At 42.0% G+C, this 18,035-nt stretch overlaps 1 protein-coding gene across 1 annotated transcript in view; it reads right to left on the minus strand.

Annotated features, from left to right (window-relative positions):
* The window catches only part of WWC3 (WWC family member 3), a 102,866-nt gene extending 101,019 nt beyond the window's left edge, over window positions 1-1,847 (minus strand). Inside the window, exon 1 of the mRNA XM_084790583.1 lies at window positions 1,220-1,847. Within this exon, the coding sequence (XP_084646709.1) occupies window positions 1,220-1,503 (284 nt within the window). The 5' untranslated portion in view covers window positions 1,504-1,847. The remainder of the gene's footprint in view (window positions 1-1,219) is intronic.
* Window positions 1,848-18,035: the final 16,188 nt, after the last annotated feature.

Below are 18,035 nucleotides of genomic sequence, written 5' to 3' on the forward strand. Positions count from 1 at the left end.
GGAGAGAACTTGCTCCAGAAAGGACAAGATATCAGATAACCAGTGGAAACACTTGGTTTCAACAGAATTCCCATTTACACACACACACACACACACACACACACACACACACACACACACACACACACACACCTCCCAAAGTAGCTGACTCAATGCAACTAGGAGAAACTTTATTATATGATAGTAATTAAGTGAAATCTGGTAGTTCTCTTAGAAGAACCTGTTTTTACTTTATCAGATTTATTTACATGAACTGGACAACTTTGTGCCTTGTGCATATCATGCACAAAAAGGAAACTTAAATTCAACTCTTGTTTTTCACTTATTCCAAAAGCATATGGGACTAATCATATGCCATTGTGGCCACAATACACAGGCTATTTCGAACAGAATTTTAACTCACTTGATTTTAAGGGCACTAGAGCACAAAAAGTTTGAGAACAGCCTCTCCTAACTCCAGAGGAGTTGGGAATACTTTTAATGCCTGTCTGGCACCAGACTTTGGATGTAAACCAGGCTCAACCCTCCAGGCAGAGAACTCATTCCCTCATTCTCAAAACTGGTGCACACATTTGTGATCCAAGGTGACAGCGCATCTCGCATCTGCTAGGGGCTGGGAATCCCTGCCCCGCCAATCCTGGGGTGGTGGGCCGCTAAAGACCTGGGGTATGGATGGGCGAGGCCACTACAGAAAAAGGAAAAGAGGGCCATCCGTCAGACTCCAGAGAGGAAATTCCAGGGGCCCAGATTCCGGGCCCTGTACAGCGGGTGACGTGAGGGAATCGATTTGGTGTCTACCTCGAGACTAGGGGCCTGGAGGAGATAGGAGCTTCTACTTGTAAAGACTCCAGAGCGGTCGCCTCCACCCTCTGCCAGAGTACTGGGAGCAGGGATGTGCAGCAGAGAAACTCAAATCCTCATCTCAATACCAGGGATACAGGAACTTCTCCAGACCTAGGGGCCTCCTGTACTCCATCCTCTCACTGGGCCCAAAGGTTGGAATCGCTACAATCATAGCCAGGACTGAGGGGTTACAGAAAAGCTCCAGTTCTGGAAATGGAGGCATCCTGATCCCCAACTCAGCACCTATCCTGACTCGGAGGGCCCAGGAAAAGGGGCACCCAAAAGTATTCCTGGCTATTCCACGCTGGGCGTATTGCCAGCACATCCTCTGTGGTGCACCCTCGCCCAGTTCCGCCGCCCCCAATGGTACACTTACCGGTCGCGGGGATCAATCCACGATGTCTGACGCGTGTTGTGGTCGATGTAGAAGACGCGGCCGTCGTAGTCACGAGCCTCCTCCCAGCCTGCGGGCAGCGGTAGCTCCGCGCTATCACGGGCCCGGGGCTGCGGCGGCACGGAGGGCACAGAGGGTGCGGAGACCGCGACTGGGGGCGCTGGCGGTGGCGGCTCCCGCTGGGGCTGAGCCTGAGGCAGTGGCTCCCGCTGGGCCTCCCGAGATTGTCCCCGCCGTCGCCGCCGGCCGCCGCTCAACCACGGCATGACGGCTCGGGCCCCGCCACCGCCCGGCCGCCCCGCGCGCGCCGCCTCCTCCGCCAGCACTAAGGCCGGGCGCCCGGGGCGCGGGGGCGGCTGCGGGGAGCCGCCCGCCGCACCCGGCGCATCCTCTACGGGGCGCCTGCGCACCGGCGCCCAACAGGCTTCGCGAGCCGCTAGCTGCGCTGTTCGCTGCGCTGGGATGGCCCAGGTCACTGCCGGGCGCGAAGTCACAGTCCAGAAACCCGAGCTACAGCCACCAACATCGGCGGCTCCTCCACTCCAGAGGCCGGTCCGGCCATCTTCGCTCCACACAGCCCGGACGGGAACACCCCGCCCACTCCAGACTCGCTCCGCCCCCTCTTGCTGCTCCTCTGTCAATCTCCCACCGAGGCTCCTCCTCTGCCCTAGGCTTTGGCTTCTCCCTTCTCCGCCCATTGCTCCGCCTCTCCTTTCTGCCCATCTCCCTCCCAGCTCCTCCTCCATTTCCCTCTGGAACTCCTCCTCTGTTCTAAGCAACTGTACCCGCCCTGCGTCCCCTCCAGCGGCTCCTCCTCTGCCTGCCTTCTTAGGTTCCTCGCGCTCCTCCTCCTTCCCCTCCCTCTTCACACCACCTCCCCCAGCCTCGGGAATCCGCACCCGGGCCTGGACCGGCGCCGCCACGTCAATCCGCCCCCAGGCCACCTCTGAGAGAAAGGAGAGCCAGGAGGACGGTGCTGCACCCGGACGCAGCCTGCTCAGGACTGACTCCTGGAGAGGGCAGTCACCGCACTTCACCCGCCCTCAGACCCTAGACGCCTGGGGTCCTCCCCTCTGCGCACCTGGGGGTGGAGGCTGAGCCTTTGGTCTGTTGACTACTCAAGCTCAAGCCACAAAGTAGGCAAAGCCGCGGTAGCCTGCCGAGGAACATTCATTGAAGCAGGGGACACAACTGTAAGAGGACATCTAGGCTGGTGGCAAGCTCAGTCACGCTACGACATCTTCAGGGGCTTCTACATAGGTTCCTTATACTGGACTCCAGAACCCTCTCTATGCTCTTTACCCAGTATGTATGATCCCACAGTTTGGGCAGAGACCTTAGAAAACTAGTGCTGGCTAGAAAGCCAGGTCACATTAAAACCTAACTAGTAATTTCTGTTCTCACATCTGAGAGCGGAGAAACAGAGACCCCAGAGTGAAATCTGCGTCTTGCTCTAAATTCCCCAGTTATAAACCCAGGGCCATAATCCACTAGAGCATGAAAATGCATGAACACGGAATTTTTTAAAGACACAATAATGTAAACGCATTTTTGACTACGTCTTAACCAGCTGTTTAAATCCACTGCACAGGGGAAGAGTCGCTTGAGGGAAAACGTGCTTCCCGCACCCTCCAACTCAAAATTGTTCACAGTAGTTTTTATTCCTTGGGCTTTTTTCCCCTTCTTTTAGAATTACCTTCCGATTTTCTCGTAAAGTGGGACTATTTTACAAAGGGGAAAAAAATGTGCCTAAAAAGAATGCAAAGACACAGAAACTGCCAAGAAAGGTGTACACCAAAAGCCTTTCTTCCCCATCTACCCCTAAAACATGGGGCTCCTCAAGTATTTATGTATTTCTACCAGATAATTTTGTTGTGAATTTCACTAGTTGCCTCATTTTCGTGGTCCATGAATGAGTATTAGAGGAGGGCCAGAAAAGCAAAGGCAGGCTTCCCTCACACCCAAGAGCCCCAGTTCATGGATTTGACTAACCGAGGGGGGGAGTTGCTCAGTCGTTGCTGGTGTGCAGTGTGTAGTCAGGTGTACTGTGGTTACATTTACACCGAGCATACATGAAATCTTTTCTTGCAATCATTCCCTAAATAATGGAACTATCTAGATAGCATTTTACGTTGTAAGTCACCTAGAAGTGAGGAGCATGTAAGTTGTTAGGCAAATCTTATACTAAACTTAAGTTGTGGGAAGGGATCCTTTGCAGACATGGAGACATTTACTTTGTGATGACTCATTTGTTATAGACTGTCCTATATGTTGTGTGTTCCCACTCTCACATTTTTGCTTCAGGTTCCTACCATTCATCACCACTAGACTGCCACTGCCTTCTTTTACTTTCCCTTCCTGCCCATCCTGAAGGCAGCTTATCATCAACATGCCTGGCTGTTCTAACAAGCTTCATTCCTACCCTCCCAGACACATTGTCATTTCAGAATCCCATAAATCTGGATACAAATGTATAGGGGAGTGAAATCACCCTGGAGAAAAGGAGAAAGGGCAGAGAAGGCCAGGTGAAGGACGCGGGGGGGGGGGGGGGGGGGGAGGGGTGGAACAGATAAATAGTAAGATGAGGAATTAGGCTGTATCCAACCAGGAATTCAAAGAGGCCAGTACTGATTGGCCTTTGCTGTGGTGAGAGAGACTCTGCCTGCCCTGCTGACCACACACACGGGCAGACACTGCATTGGGGTGGGGGTGGGAGGTGCTGCACTACACAGCCTAGGGTCTGGGCTCCATTCTTACCTGCTGGGGATCAAAAGAAGAAATTAAAAATGATAATACAGTGGTGATTTGTCTGCCAGCCTTAACTTGAAGCCTCAAGGAGGTGAGGGTTCTGGGACTGGAAGGGAAGATATATTGGAAGGGGTTACTGAGGCATGGTCCTATTAAATCCTGAGTTTTGAGTTCTTACCATGTGGCCTATGAACTGCTATCATCAAATCCTCGATAGTGTATGCCATGCTCCATGGTGCTGTGCAGAATGCCATGGTGAGGCAGGCTCCTTCTCTGGAATAGAGCACCTTGTGATCCTTCTTCACATGAGAAATTTTTACATGATCCTGGGTATAAATATATAAAAGGCAAACAAATTAAACATGTACTGCTAATGAGTCATAAAAAATACTTTAATAGACATACAATTTTACAAATTTATTAAAGATTAAAGCAAGTTTGCATACTAATAAGGTAGATGTCCTTTGTTTATTTACATAAATAATTAAGCTTTGGCTAAATACTTCATTCTGTAGTAAATAGAGCATTTTCAATGTTTTTTGAGTCGATCAGTATTTTCATTTTATAATTGTGAATGTTAGAAGGCTGCAAAGTGGCAGAAGATATTTATGGCCATTTTATAAATTGTTGAAAACATCTGTCCTAATCTGAAGCCAAAATTCATTCAATGATTTTTTTAAATTTAAGAGTCTTTTCTAGAACTTCCTAAATGAGTATGTTGTTTTTACATAATTTCCACATCCCTCCCCATCTAACGTCTCACTCTCAGATTCCTGATCCCTTCATTTTAATTATTATTTTATTATTGATATACATGCATGCAGTGTCCCTTGTATGTACAAGTTTTTAGGGCTGACCACTCTAGATTGGATACCTATCATTGGTTTATCCCAGGGAAAACCTGATCTGTCTTTTAGAACCTGTTGACTACCTGTGGCTCTTCACCTAGAGTTAGGACTTTGTGAAATTTCCCCCATAGCCGTTGGAATGTCAACTGTTGTTATTGTGCAGGTCTTGTTTAGGCAACCATATTGTTGAAATTTCACAGGTGCAGCATACCTGTCATATCTAGAAGACACTATCTCTCATCAGATGTTCTGGTCCTCTGACTTTTTGCAATCTTTCTGCCTCCTCTCCCACAGTGTTCTCTGAGCCTTTAGGGTAGAGGTTGTGTTGTAGGTATACAACTGGGGCTGGGCAGGTCATGCTCACTTATGATCTGCATGTGACCAGTTATTTATCTCTGTGTTGGTCTCTGTCTGCTGAAAAAAAAAAGCGCTGCTTGATGAAAAGCGAGAGCTACACTTGTGCGTGGGTATAAAGAAAATTGTTTAGAATACAGTTAGAAGTTATATTGATTTAGGAAAATGATAGACATAATTTTTTCCAATAGGGTCTATGACCTCTCCAGCCACAGGCAATTGTCATGACCAGCCATGAGTCCCTGGTACTGAATGGTCCTTTAGTCTAATTAGACACCTGGTTGGTTACTCCCAAGATTTAAGTGCCACTATTTCACCATTGATATCTTTTTAGGCTGATACTTGTTGTGGTTTGAAGGCTTGCATCTACGTCTACATAGGACTTTCTCCCTTTCCAGCTTGCATAGATCCTTCCTTTTAATAAGAGATACTCCTCACTGAGGAGACATTGAGGTCAGATCTAGCTTGATTCCTCCAAGTCCTATGTTTCAAGTGTTCAGTGTCCTCAGTAAGGGCACTACTTTCAAGTTCTAGGAGGCAACCAATGGCAATGGCAATAACCAACATTGTTCTTGGGGGGTCTCTTGGACCCCCTTCACCAATAACTCAAATAAATGTAAGTTTCCCTTGCCTGGCATGGTACTTTTAGATAGGCTATGGCTCCTGAGGAGAGCATAACTGCCCTATGTGGCATAATGGCAGTGTGTGTGTGTGTGTGTGTGTGTGTGTGTGTGTGTGTTTTAAAGTAACCTTATAAAATTATGTTTCTTTTTAGCTTTTCCAAACATCCTTAACGTTCTTTATCTCTCCTTTATCTCCATCTGTACTACCCTCCTCCAACCCCTCAGTTAAATTCCTCTCCCATTTTCCCCTTTTCTCTCTTTATAATACTTATATCCTACTATCTCCTTCTCTCAGCCTCCTTCTCCCATTTCCACCATGGTATCAATCCTTCAACACAAACATAACAAATTTGGAAACCAGAACAATACAATACAACCAAGGAGATATTAATTGTATACTTTCATGCTGAGGAATATTGGTAAGAAAATACTGTCTGGGGCTGGAGACATGGCTCAGAGGTTAAGAGCACTGTTTTCTTTTCGACAGATACTCAGTTCAATTCACAGAAACCACATGGTGGCTCACAACCCTCTGTAATGTGATCTGATGCCCTCTTCTGGCAGGTAGGTGTTCATGCAAATAGAGTGTTCATATACATTAAATAAATAAATAAATAAATATTTTAAAAAGATTTTCCGTAATTATACTATGGTATTTCTACAATAGCAGGAAAAACTGTGCACAATAAAAAAAATATTGCAAGTCATAACATTCAATAATCTTGAATCTGAGTCCAAGTATTTCAGCCAGTGTCTATTAGTGTTACATATTGTGACAAGATGTACAATATAATGTATGCATGCACTGCCAGGAGGTGGGGGCTCATGCCTTCAATCCCAGCACTCAGGGAGGCAGAGGCAAGGAGATCTCTGTGAGTTTGAAGCCAGCCTGGTCTACAAAGCAAGTTCCAGGGCAGCCAGGGCTGTTACACAGAGAAATTCTGTCGCATAAAACCAATAAGTAAGTAAATAAAAATAAAAAATCAAATAACAAAGTATGCATGCTATATGTTGAGAGCCAAGGTTGCCATGAAGTCACATTGCTGACAGGAGCACCTCAGATTCATTCTGTGCTTCATTTTCTTGTTTTGAGACAGGGTGTCATGTAGTCCAAGCTGGTCTTGGTCTCACTATGTAGCTAAGGTTGGCCTTTAACTCCTGATCCTCTTGCTTAAGCCTGTCATGTGTTAATATACCACATCCAGGTGGTCTTTGACTTTGAATTACTTTTTGGTCATTGTACATTCAGAAACCTTTTACTTTTGCCATTTTTCCCATGACACCACATGTACTTTAAGAAGCTGAGGTCAGGGGCTGGAGAGATGGCTCAGAGGTTAAGAGCACTGCCTGCTCTTCCAGAGGTCCTGAGTTCAATTCCCAGCAACCACATGGTGGCTCACAACCATCTATAATGTGATCTGATACATCCTGTATACATAAAAAATAAATCTTAAAAAAAAAAAAGAAGCTGAGGCCTAGAGGCAGTTTGAGAGGTTTTATGCCTCCCCCTTGGATTATGTAGAATAGCAGCCCAGCTATCCTGCCTTGGGGGAACCAACTCCAGTACCATACATACTCACAAAGCTGTCCAGGGGATTAGGCTACACTTTTCCAAAACCAACCTTTGCCATGGCCTCCTTTACCCTATTTTGCCTACCATATCTTGTGTAAATGTGCCCTCAACTCACCACTCACATGAGAGCTCATCCTGGTCACTGCTTCAAGGGATCCCAAGAGGTTGTAATATGTAGTAATTAAATCATAATCCTCATAACAGTATCTATAGGTATTCTTCATTTTCATCTATACATTAATAGAGAAAAAAGGAGGGAGATGTGGCATACCAAGGAAGAATAATTGGTAACTCTCCCTGATAAGGTTTCCTTCACAAACTCATCCACTACCATCTTTAAGGCACTGCCTTAAGTAACTGAAGTGGAACTATTATATTTGTATTTCTAAAAGGAGCTAAACAGAGAGGAAGAAGCCAGCATGTGGATGACCACGATCCCGCTATTACTCCATTAGTCCTTTTGTCTCACAACATTTGTGCTAGCCATCTGCTTAATGTCCCTAAAATGCTAAGAATGTGTTAGAAGGAAAAAGAGCTGTTAGAGGGGTGCAGAAACTCTTAATTTTGCAGCTTGGCTACAAAACTAGGGAAGTTGAGGGAAAATAAGGTCTGCCTTTCTTGCAGTCAAGTGGGACTTTCCATGTTGAACTAAAAAACCACATGCACACAAACATACACAATACTGCTGGGTAAAGGAGTCTTTAGTCTTAACTGAATGCACAATTATTCATTCTTTATTTCCTCCACATTAAAACCAACGGCCCTGCCAGCAACAAAAGTATGAGCATTGTAGAGATCCATCCTCCCACCAAGATTTCACATGGAAGAACAGTCCAGAAAAATCCATTCTGGCTCTGGGTAAAGGACATGCAAATACTTTTGTTCTCCTACCCAAAAGCCCTCTGGGAAGTTCCCTTTCCGAAGTTACTGAAATGCAGTGGTTTCTGACATGCAGAAAATGTTATCTTTAAAATGGTTGTTATAGAGTAAATCAAACAAGGACAGAAACGAGAGATTTTTCTTTTACTCCGTTAGATTCTGCCTTCTCTCTCTACTCTTTTCCCAAAAGAATGAACTTTAATTTTAAAGGGAAGGTACTAAATTGGATTAATGCACATGCAATACTTGAGGCGCTGCTAGAAAAGGAACATCTATGAAAGGCTGCAATCATCATGTCTAAAATAAGCAAAAGAAATACAGAGCCACTAGAGAAGTCTTGCCTACCTTTTATAAACAAGACAGTGTTCTAGGAAGTAACAAGTCAGGCAATTCTACACATTGTGCTAACAGAACAAGGGAAATGCAGCTGTAGAAGAAATGGTTTATTGTTTGACATTTTAAAAATTCTTGCATAATTAATCATGAGTGCTTCTCATGTATTTAAATGATAGGAGCCCTCCAGCCTCCTCTGCAAAGTCGATTAGAAGTTATTCTTGATCATTCTTGTCTTAATTTTTGGGGTGAGAAGGCAGGAGAAAAGCAAGGATTCCTGAGGAACCCTTTCCCCTGGCTCAGGAGTTGGAAAGTAGATGGTATGGAGTTGTCCCTTTGTGCTTAGTCCATGGCTTTCTATAAAGATAGACATGTTTTTATAAAATTTCTAACTTGTAGCCAGAGAGGAGTCCTGGTTTAAAATTGGTGGTGGTGAGGGGCACTCTTCTCAAGTGAGATTTCGTCAGTGTAGGTACAGCATAGTTAGGTTACTACAATACAGATAAAAAAAAACTTAGACCAATTTTTCTCAAAAATTTAAGAAAACTTGGGCCTTACTGTGATAGCACACACCTGTAAAGCTAGACTATGGGAAACTAAAGCAAGAGAACTGAGTGGCTGTGTGACCAACCTGAGCTGCAGAGAGACCCTGAGTCAGGGGGATGTAGTGGTGGGGAAAAGGAGCCAACATCATTCCTCCCCAATTCTCCCCTTCCAATACTATATTTTTATTTCTTTCCCCTTTCAGCCCATGGGTTCTCTTTAACAAAATGCTCTCAGGCTGATTTAAAATTTATTTCAGGCAAACCATAATTTTAGAAAGATGAAGCTGCCCCAAGCCAGCCTTGTACAAGACGCTTCCTCCTTGAAGGATTCCTTTCTGTTTAGGATTACCGTACTTGTCCCCAGAGTATGTGGAAAAACTGCAGACCTCTGCATTCTGAGCCAAGCAGCATAGCTCCAAGGTTTCTGCCTGCAAATACACAAAGGGGATTTTCACACAGAAAGAAGCAAGCATTTTGGGGTTTTTTTTTCAATTCATAACAGTAGCATTACAAATAAATTTCATTTATAACATGAATGCAATAGTCTATGAGCCAGTGGGGTCTTGAAGCAATAGCCCAAGATGATAATTATATAAGAGTGACACTCAAAGAAAAGAATAACTGGGTCCCCCAAGGGACCTGAAGACAGGTTTACTTGTCCCAGTAGGGATGGAGGTTACTGTTGGTATCTAGTAGGTGAAGTCCAGGGACACTGCTGTACATTTCACAGAGCTCACAGCAACAGCCACAGTAATGATCAGTGATCTTGATGTGCAAAGGCTGAGAGCCTTAAAAATGCATGCAGTTCTTGATAGCATTTTTACTACAATATTGACTCAAAGAGCCATCTGGGTAGTGTTTTCCTCACTTCACCCCCGTAATCAATAAGGGTTTGTTTACCATTTAAGAGGTGCCAGGCCCTACAGCAGTCATTAAGCGAAGTGTAATCACAAGCCACTTTCACACTTGCTCAGCTTGATGAGCAGGTTTAAGAGCCTGGATCTGTTTGTGACTCAGCTTTACGTTATGTCGCTGTGAAATTCAGTCTGGCTTCCCAGGCAGGAAGTAGAAATGGATAAAAAAAAAAAGTCAGCTGCTGGCCAACCAGACTATGGGCAAAGCTTGACTTTTGCCTTCCTCCCAAGTGTATCTCCCTGGCCTGGTGTTTCTCCCCACCCAGGATCTGCTATGTAATTTGTGGTTTACATTTTGGAATGTAAAATGAAAACACATTTAACCCTTCGTTCAGAAAATCTGAAAATTTTCATGATAGAAACAGTAGAACATTACAATAAGCACTGGCCAGGTACAGCTGTCCACACTTGTATCCCCCACATTTGGGAAGACAGGAGAACCATGAGTTCAAGTCTTGCCCAGGTTACATAGCAGTACCCCGTCTCAAAAAGGAAATCAAGTAAATAATTGTTCAGAACATAGAATTCTAGATGAGCATACAGGTAACAGCCTATGAAGCCAGCCTTTTGAAATTTTATTTTTGTGCTCTTTCAAAGTTCTAAAGAGGTAACAATTGTCAGTAACAGCAGAGAAGGTTCTTTGAAAATCCAACCCTATCACTGTAAATAAAATCCGTTTCCCCTCAAATTTCCTCTACTAACCCAGTAGCCTCCCACTGGAAGAAAGCACTCCCAGGGTCTTGATTCCATGAGTTCCCTAGAGTTAGAAATGTATCCCTTTCCTTAAGAAATGATGTATTGACTGTAAGTACGGGAAAGAGAAAGGACCAAGTAATGTGGGAATAATGTAATAAGATAAAAATACATTATATACATATATGAAAATGTCATAATATAATGGAACCAATTATATAACTAATATATGCAGACAAAAAAAAGATGTAATTAGGTACCATTCATTGGTTGCTGAGAGTCTGGCTTTATTTGGAAATCAGATCTTTCAGGTATAATCAATTAAGATGAGAGCATAATACCATAGAGTGGGCCCTCACCTCAATATGACTGGTAACCCTATAGGAAGGGGAGAAGAGACAGAGATACCCAGGGTTTAATGACAAATGGAAGCAGAAATTGGAACGAATCAGCCACAAGCAAAAGGACATCAAGAATTTCTGGTAACCAGAAGCTAAGAGAAAGGCATGGAACCTATTTTTCAAGTGTCGTTAGAGTGCATTGACTGCAAAATTCTAGCCTGCAGAGCTACGGGAAAAGAAATTCCTGCTATTTGAAATTTCCCAGTGTGTGACACTTTATTACAATAGCCCTAGGAAAGGAATGTACCTAGAGGTTAGTCCCCAGGTCCCTGCTGCTACTTTAGTAGAGATTGCCAGGAAATCCTAAGAAGCAGAAACCCACCATGATATCCAGAAATCTTCCAAAGCCAGGAATCCTAGCTGTGGCATGCATGACTCCACAAAAGTATTCCGTAAGCTGTATCAGACAACAGTCTGTGGAGAGACCAGAGGCAAGCCATATGCTGTTGTTACATTATGCTCAAAGTTCAGATTTACTCTGGACCTCTGGCTATCTAGCCTGTAGACAAGGAAAGTGTTTTTCCATGGAAGCCTTCCAGAAATCCTAAAGGAGTGAAAGAATTAGAATAAAGGGCTATAACTTCCATAAATTGACTAGACCTTAACTTTGAATGTCAATGCTGCTAACATTACACAAAGAGATAGAACAAAACATGATCTTTCTATGGAAGACCATGTCCAAATATGTATGATATGGTCCAAAAAAATCCAAATGAGATCCTGGATCTGACTATCAACTTCTAAGAAAAGGTTATATATGGTATTTTAGTTGTCTATGCATTAAGAAATATAAAAGTTGCTTTTTGTCTATAAGACATAAGCACAAAACGTCCCATTTCATTCTGTCTAGCTGACAACCACTAAAGGTTTAGACCAAGATGGCCCATAGACCAAATTGCTTGTTTTGTAAATAAAGCTTTAATGGAATATGGCCATGGCCATTCTTTTGTGTATTATCTGAGTTTGATTCCAGTGTACAGTGGCAGAGTTCAGAAGTTGCAACAGAGAAATTAAGAACCCTAAAGTCAAAAATAGTGCTTATCTGACAATCCTTTATGGCAAACATCTGCCAACTCCTGGGCTAGATCAGAACTTGAAAAGTATCTTCTTGGAGATACTTTTGTTTAATCAGATTATTGGATGTAATATTCATATCCCCCAAGTCACTAGCTGAGTTCCTCAATTCTAATGTGATATTGTCACTCACTGAATCTTTAAATCCACTGTGATATTACTAGAAGGTGAGAACTTCAGAGTAACTAAATCATGGGAGAAAATCCCTCGTGAATAGAATCAGAGCTTCCCTTATAAGAGGAGACCAGAAAACTAATTCCCTTTCTATCATGTAAGGATATAATCAGAAATTGGAAAGAGCCCATACCAGAGCCTCAAACATGACCTTTGCATCTAATCTCAGACTTCCAGCTTCTGGAACTATGAGAAATCCATGTGTGTTTTGAAAGGAAGTCTATCATATGTCATAATAGCAGTAGAAATGGACTAAGATGCTAATATTTATCTGTTAACTATCACTCACTGGCCATAAAACTTCCTGTAGGTAACCGCTGTCAAGTTTATATTTCTGCTTGTTTGTTCATATTTACTGTTCTCAAGTATACTACAACAGTGATTTTGCCTATCAGGGACACTGGGCAATTTCAGGAAACTTGGAGCAGGGAAGCAGCACTCTTAGAATTCTGGTGGATAGAAGCCACAAGTTGGAAGCAGCTAACCATTATAGAAACTCTAGAAAGCAAAACCTTAGCTAGCTCCTGGGTAAGTAGCAGCAGAAAGCAAAGAGCATGTGTTACTATCCACTGTGTAACTGCAAAGAGCAGGAAATAAGATATATTTGCTGGGTGAATAAAGTGTAAACTTGTTAATCATTTACATCGTATCTTCTGGTCAAAATTACCTCAAAATCAGTTACCATAGCACAGAAAAGGCACACAAGATGGCTAAAACTAAATACTGTTTGAAAAATCCTGAATAATATATGTTCCTACTAACATTGCAAAGAGAGCGAGAGCAAGAGAAAGCGAGAGAGAGAGAGAGAGAGAGAGAGAGAGAGAGAGAGAGAGAGAGAGAGAGAGAGGAGAGAGATGAGTCACCAGGCATACTGTTCCTCCAGGGAAGAAAACAAACACCATGGCCTATGAGGCAGTCCTGCTTCCCCCAACCCAAATCTGATCAAAGCTTTAGAAAGATTCCATGGATTCCAAAGGTCTTTAGGGGCAGATAGAAGGGACACTTATCTATCATAGAATTCCTTTAAGTGCAAAGGTCTTTACAGCTAGAGGGGAAAATACGTATCTCCAGAACCAAAAGAATGCAGAATCCAATCAGGTGATCAATGCTGGGGGCCCTACAAATGCCTACATGTGCCTAGAAGAATCAATAATGTCTATAATTTAAAACTTAGGGTCAGGGGTCTTGAGATGACCTCCCATGAGTTATAGTGTCATGAACATTGCAATTATTAATGGGTTAAATATTCCATTAGGGGCCCTGAAAAGAATCTAGTCTCAGTCAGACCTAAATCTTGAGTGTGTATTCAGGCTTAGCTACTAGGAAGTTAACTGTCATGTGCAAAAAGTGTGTCTTTCAGCTTGAGGAAAGCTTCAGAAATATACAAGGCCTATTAAATGAATCAAAGCTATAGGACATATATTTGGGATGTGGAAGACATTTGTACATATAATTTCCCCCTGAATCCACTAATGATAACAAACTCTGAAGATGGTCAAGTCCTTTAAATAAAAGGATGTGGTTAGCCTACAAAAATAATTTCATATACTTTAAATAATCCCTAGATGACATATAGTATCTACTATAATATAAATGCTATATAGGGAGTTGTTAGACTACGTTGCCTAGAAAGCAGTTGACAAAAAAACAGTCAGTATATACTTAGCCCAGATGCAGGCTTTTTTCCCCTTAACATAATATTTTTATTAATTATTTGGGAATTTCACACAATACACCCCAATAATACTCACTTCCCATTCTTCTCAGGTTTATTATTCTACCCTTGCACCTCCCCAAACCTCTCAAAACACCAAGTCCAAATTGTGTTGCCCATATACTCATTGGAGCATGGTCACACTCTCAGTGGCCAGTGGCTTAAAGAAAACTGAGATCTTTTAAAAGACAGCTAGTTGAATACATGTGGATACAGACATCTGACTGTATAAAAATGATCAGAGTATTTATAACATTTAAAAGAATGAACTTTGGAAATCACATGATATGAACAACTGAATAATCTTAACTAGTGATTTTAGAGTGAGATGTTGACTCTCACTTGTATTTCCAGTCTTTGGAAGCTGATGAAGGAGGATCACACTGAATTTGAAGCCAGCTTAGACTACACAGTGAATGCTAGGCCAGCCCGAGCTACAAAGTCAGATATTTTATCTCCCAAAACAATAATGAATGAATTAAACTACTGATTTGGGTTAAAATGATATTTTATACAGTATTCATACATTTTAAGAGAACGTAAGATTCACTGTAAATCTGATTAGATTTCAAAGACTTATTTAGGTACTTGGGAATGTATTTGTTATTGGAGATGACCGAAGTGATTAAGAAGGGAACTGAGGGCCTGAGAATGTGGTTTAATTGCTGGGATGCATAAAACCCTACTTCATCATCTAGCACCCAATAATTCAGGTATGGGTGCACATGCCTGTAATCCCAGCACACCGGAGATGGAGACAGGAGGATTAGCAGCAATTCAAGGTCATCCTCAGACACTTTTTGAGCTGGAGGCCAGCCTATGCTACATGTGGAGAGAGACAAAGGGAAGGAGAGGAAAAAGAAGAGAGGGGGTGAAAGAATAAGTAAGGCAGGAGAGGGAGAATGGGAGGGAAGATGGGAGGGATGAAGAGAGGGAGAGAGAGAGGGGGAGGGGAGGGAGGGAGGGAGAGAGAGAAAGAGAGAGAGAGAGAGAGAGAGAGAGAGAGAGAGAGAGAGAGAGAGAGAGAGAGAAATTGTGATAACAATTTCAATTCCAGGCTGAATATAACATTAAGGAAAAAATATTCATTTGAAATTGTAATTTAAGGAAGTTATTAGATTTGTAAAACTGAATAAATGTTTTCGTACACACAGAAACACATAACTCTTTAGGGCTACAATCAATGCAGTTGAAGACCTGCTCAATGTCCGAATTAATGTGTTTAGCTTAAAAAAATGTACAAATCTATCTTTACTAGATAATTCCACCCCAACCTAGGATTTTACTTAGCTCTCCAGAGCCTGGAGTTGATAAGATCTAATATGAAGCAAGTTGCATTCCTCATAAGGTACTTGCATTTCTGTTTTTACACATTCTGAATCTAATTTTCTTTCTTTGTCATGTTCTCTCTCATTTATAAACTAGTATGTATGTGTATATGTGTGCATGCATGTACATATGTGGAGGAGCTGACCCTCAAGTGAAGAAATGTATTCATTATTAGTCAATTGATTTATGCTTCCAATACAGAACCAGCTTAGCTCTCTAATAATTTAACTAAGAAGTAATGAAGGAAGGTTCAAATGGCTCTTATCTATAGTTGATAGGGACTTTGAAAGTTAGAGAATACTAATTGAATACTATTGTGGTTCAATTCTGCCTAACAATGGTGTGAGGCACCTATCTTCTGTGTTCCACAAAGAGAGATAATCAGCCTCAATATTAGAAACAGAATGACTCAGCCCACACCCCAGTCCTTCCAAATCAGAATGTAATTTTCAGCAAGTTGCTCACATGAGTCCTATACATATTGCAATTTAAGTTTAAGAAGGCTGGAGATTTGGCTCAGATGTTAAGAGCACTGTCTGTTCTTCAGAGGTCCTGAGTTCAAGTCCCAGCAACCACATGGTGGCTCATAACCATAAGTAATGTGGCCTGATGCCCTCTTCTGGCCTGCTGGTGTAAATGCAGATAGAGCACATAAAATAAATCTTGAAAAAAATAGAAGTATCAATCTATACAAGTGCAGGTAGCATTAATTGCTGTTCTAGCAACATGTTTGAATTTCAGGCCCAACAGAGTAAATAGTAGTATTTATCTGTTTTGATTTTAAGATTATTTGTTATTTTATAGACACGGGTGTTTGGTCTATATGTATGTATATATGTATGCATCATGTGCATGCCTAGGACCTGAGGAGACCAAAAGAGTATCAAATCCTCCAGTACTGGAGTTGCAGATGATTGCGAGCCACATTATGGATGCTGGGAATCAAACCTGGGATCTCTGGATGAGCAGCCTGCACTCTTAACAGCTGAGCCATCTTTCCAATCCATACCCACTTGTTTTAAATGAAAAGCTGACAATATACAATTCAATTACCTAAATGAATTGCTCCCCAAAATTATTGGATAATGTATGTTTGCAATGAGAACATAAACAAGCTTCATTAGTGGTCCATCAGAAGTTCCCCATACTGTAGACAGGAGTGAGGAGAATCTGTCATATTCCACTGATGTCCTTTAACCCCACGAGTTCCAGCTAACTCCTCAGCCACTATAGAGAAAGTTGGTGGATTAAAGAAGCCTATGAATGTTTTTTGGTTCCTTTTATTGATGTAGAGTCTATTTCCTCTCTTCTTGAATGGGCATGCCTTGGTAATCATCTATAGCTCTTCTATGAATTACTCTGTTGCTCCAGTGATTACCTATGCTTCGACTTCTGTCAACACAGGGCATTCGTGCCCTGGTTGGGGTTCAGGGTTGAGACAAGATCTCACTCTGTAGCCCAAGGCGACTTCAATCTCTTCGTATCCTCTTGTCTCAAGTTCCCCAGTGCTGAGATTACATGTATGTGTCACCACACTCAGTTTTTATTTTTCTTATATCTATAGGATGACACACTACTTGTACTTATATGCAGCTAGCTTTTTAAAAAAAACTTCATGTATATGAAATCCTTTGCATCATTGTGTATAGTTGTAGCTAATTCAACATCTGTGATGGTAATGATTCTCTTGAACATGTCACAAGCTGTGTATAAGCTTATATTTATCTAAAAAAGGAGTTAGCAAGCTGCCTCTACTAATGGTTAGATAACAAATATTTTACATGGTAGACCAAGGGTCTCTGTTGAAATAAGTCTCCTCTGCCATTGTAGTTGGAAAGCTGCCATAGATAATATGTAAACAAATGGATACAGTTGTAAAACTGTCTCTGTTCATGCTAAAATTTAAATATCATATAATTTTCACATACCACAAATCTTATTCTTCCTTTGATCTTTTCCAAAGCTGTTTAAAATGTTTTAAAAATATTGTTTTCGCACTATTTAAAATATCTAACCAAATAACAAACATTTTTTCAAAACTTCCAAATGTTGGCAAGGGCACAGGAAAACAAGAATTCTCAGGGACTGTGAAGTGATGCATTCTTTAGGCCTGGCAATGGAAAAATATATGTAAAACACCTTAAAATTTGTCTTACTTTTTGACCATTTCTAGGCATTTATCCAAAAAAATAACTAGAGACGCACATAAAGATTAATGGGTGCAGATATTCATCATAGAATTATTTATAGTATTGAAAAATTGAAAACAGATTGTAACTTGGGCAGATGGAAGTAATGCATCCCAAGCCCCCCATATTTCTCCAAACACATAGACATGCTTTATATAATATAATAAAAATATTAAATACACAGACCACTAGAAAGATCAATTTCCTCAACCATAGACACTTCTTGTCAGGAGCTGCAGTTTTAATATCTGCATAGGAATAAGACATGGAGCCTGCCAAAAGCTAGGACATAAGCAAGACTACCTCTTTCATGAAATGGAAGACAAGATGAATGTCTTCTCCTTGCAGACAGGCTTCTGTGCTTACTCATTGCAAGAGAAGGAGACTGAGCTAAAACTATGAGAACA

The sequence above is a fragment of the Acomys minous genome (genome assembly GCF_964271855.1).
Source record: "Acomys minous genome assembly, chromosome: 7".
Lineage (NCBI taxonomy): Eukaryota > Metazoa > Chordata > Mammalia > Rodentia > Muridae > Acomys > Acomys minous.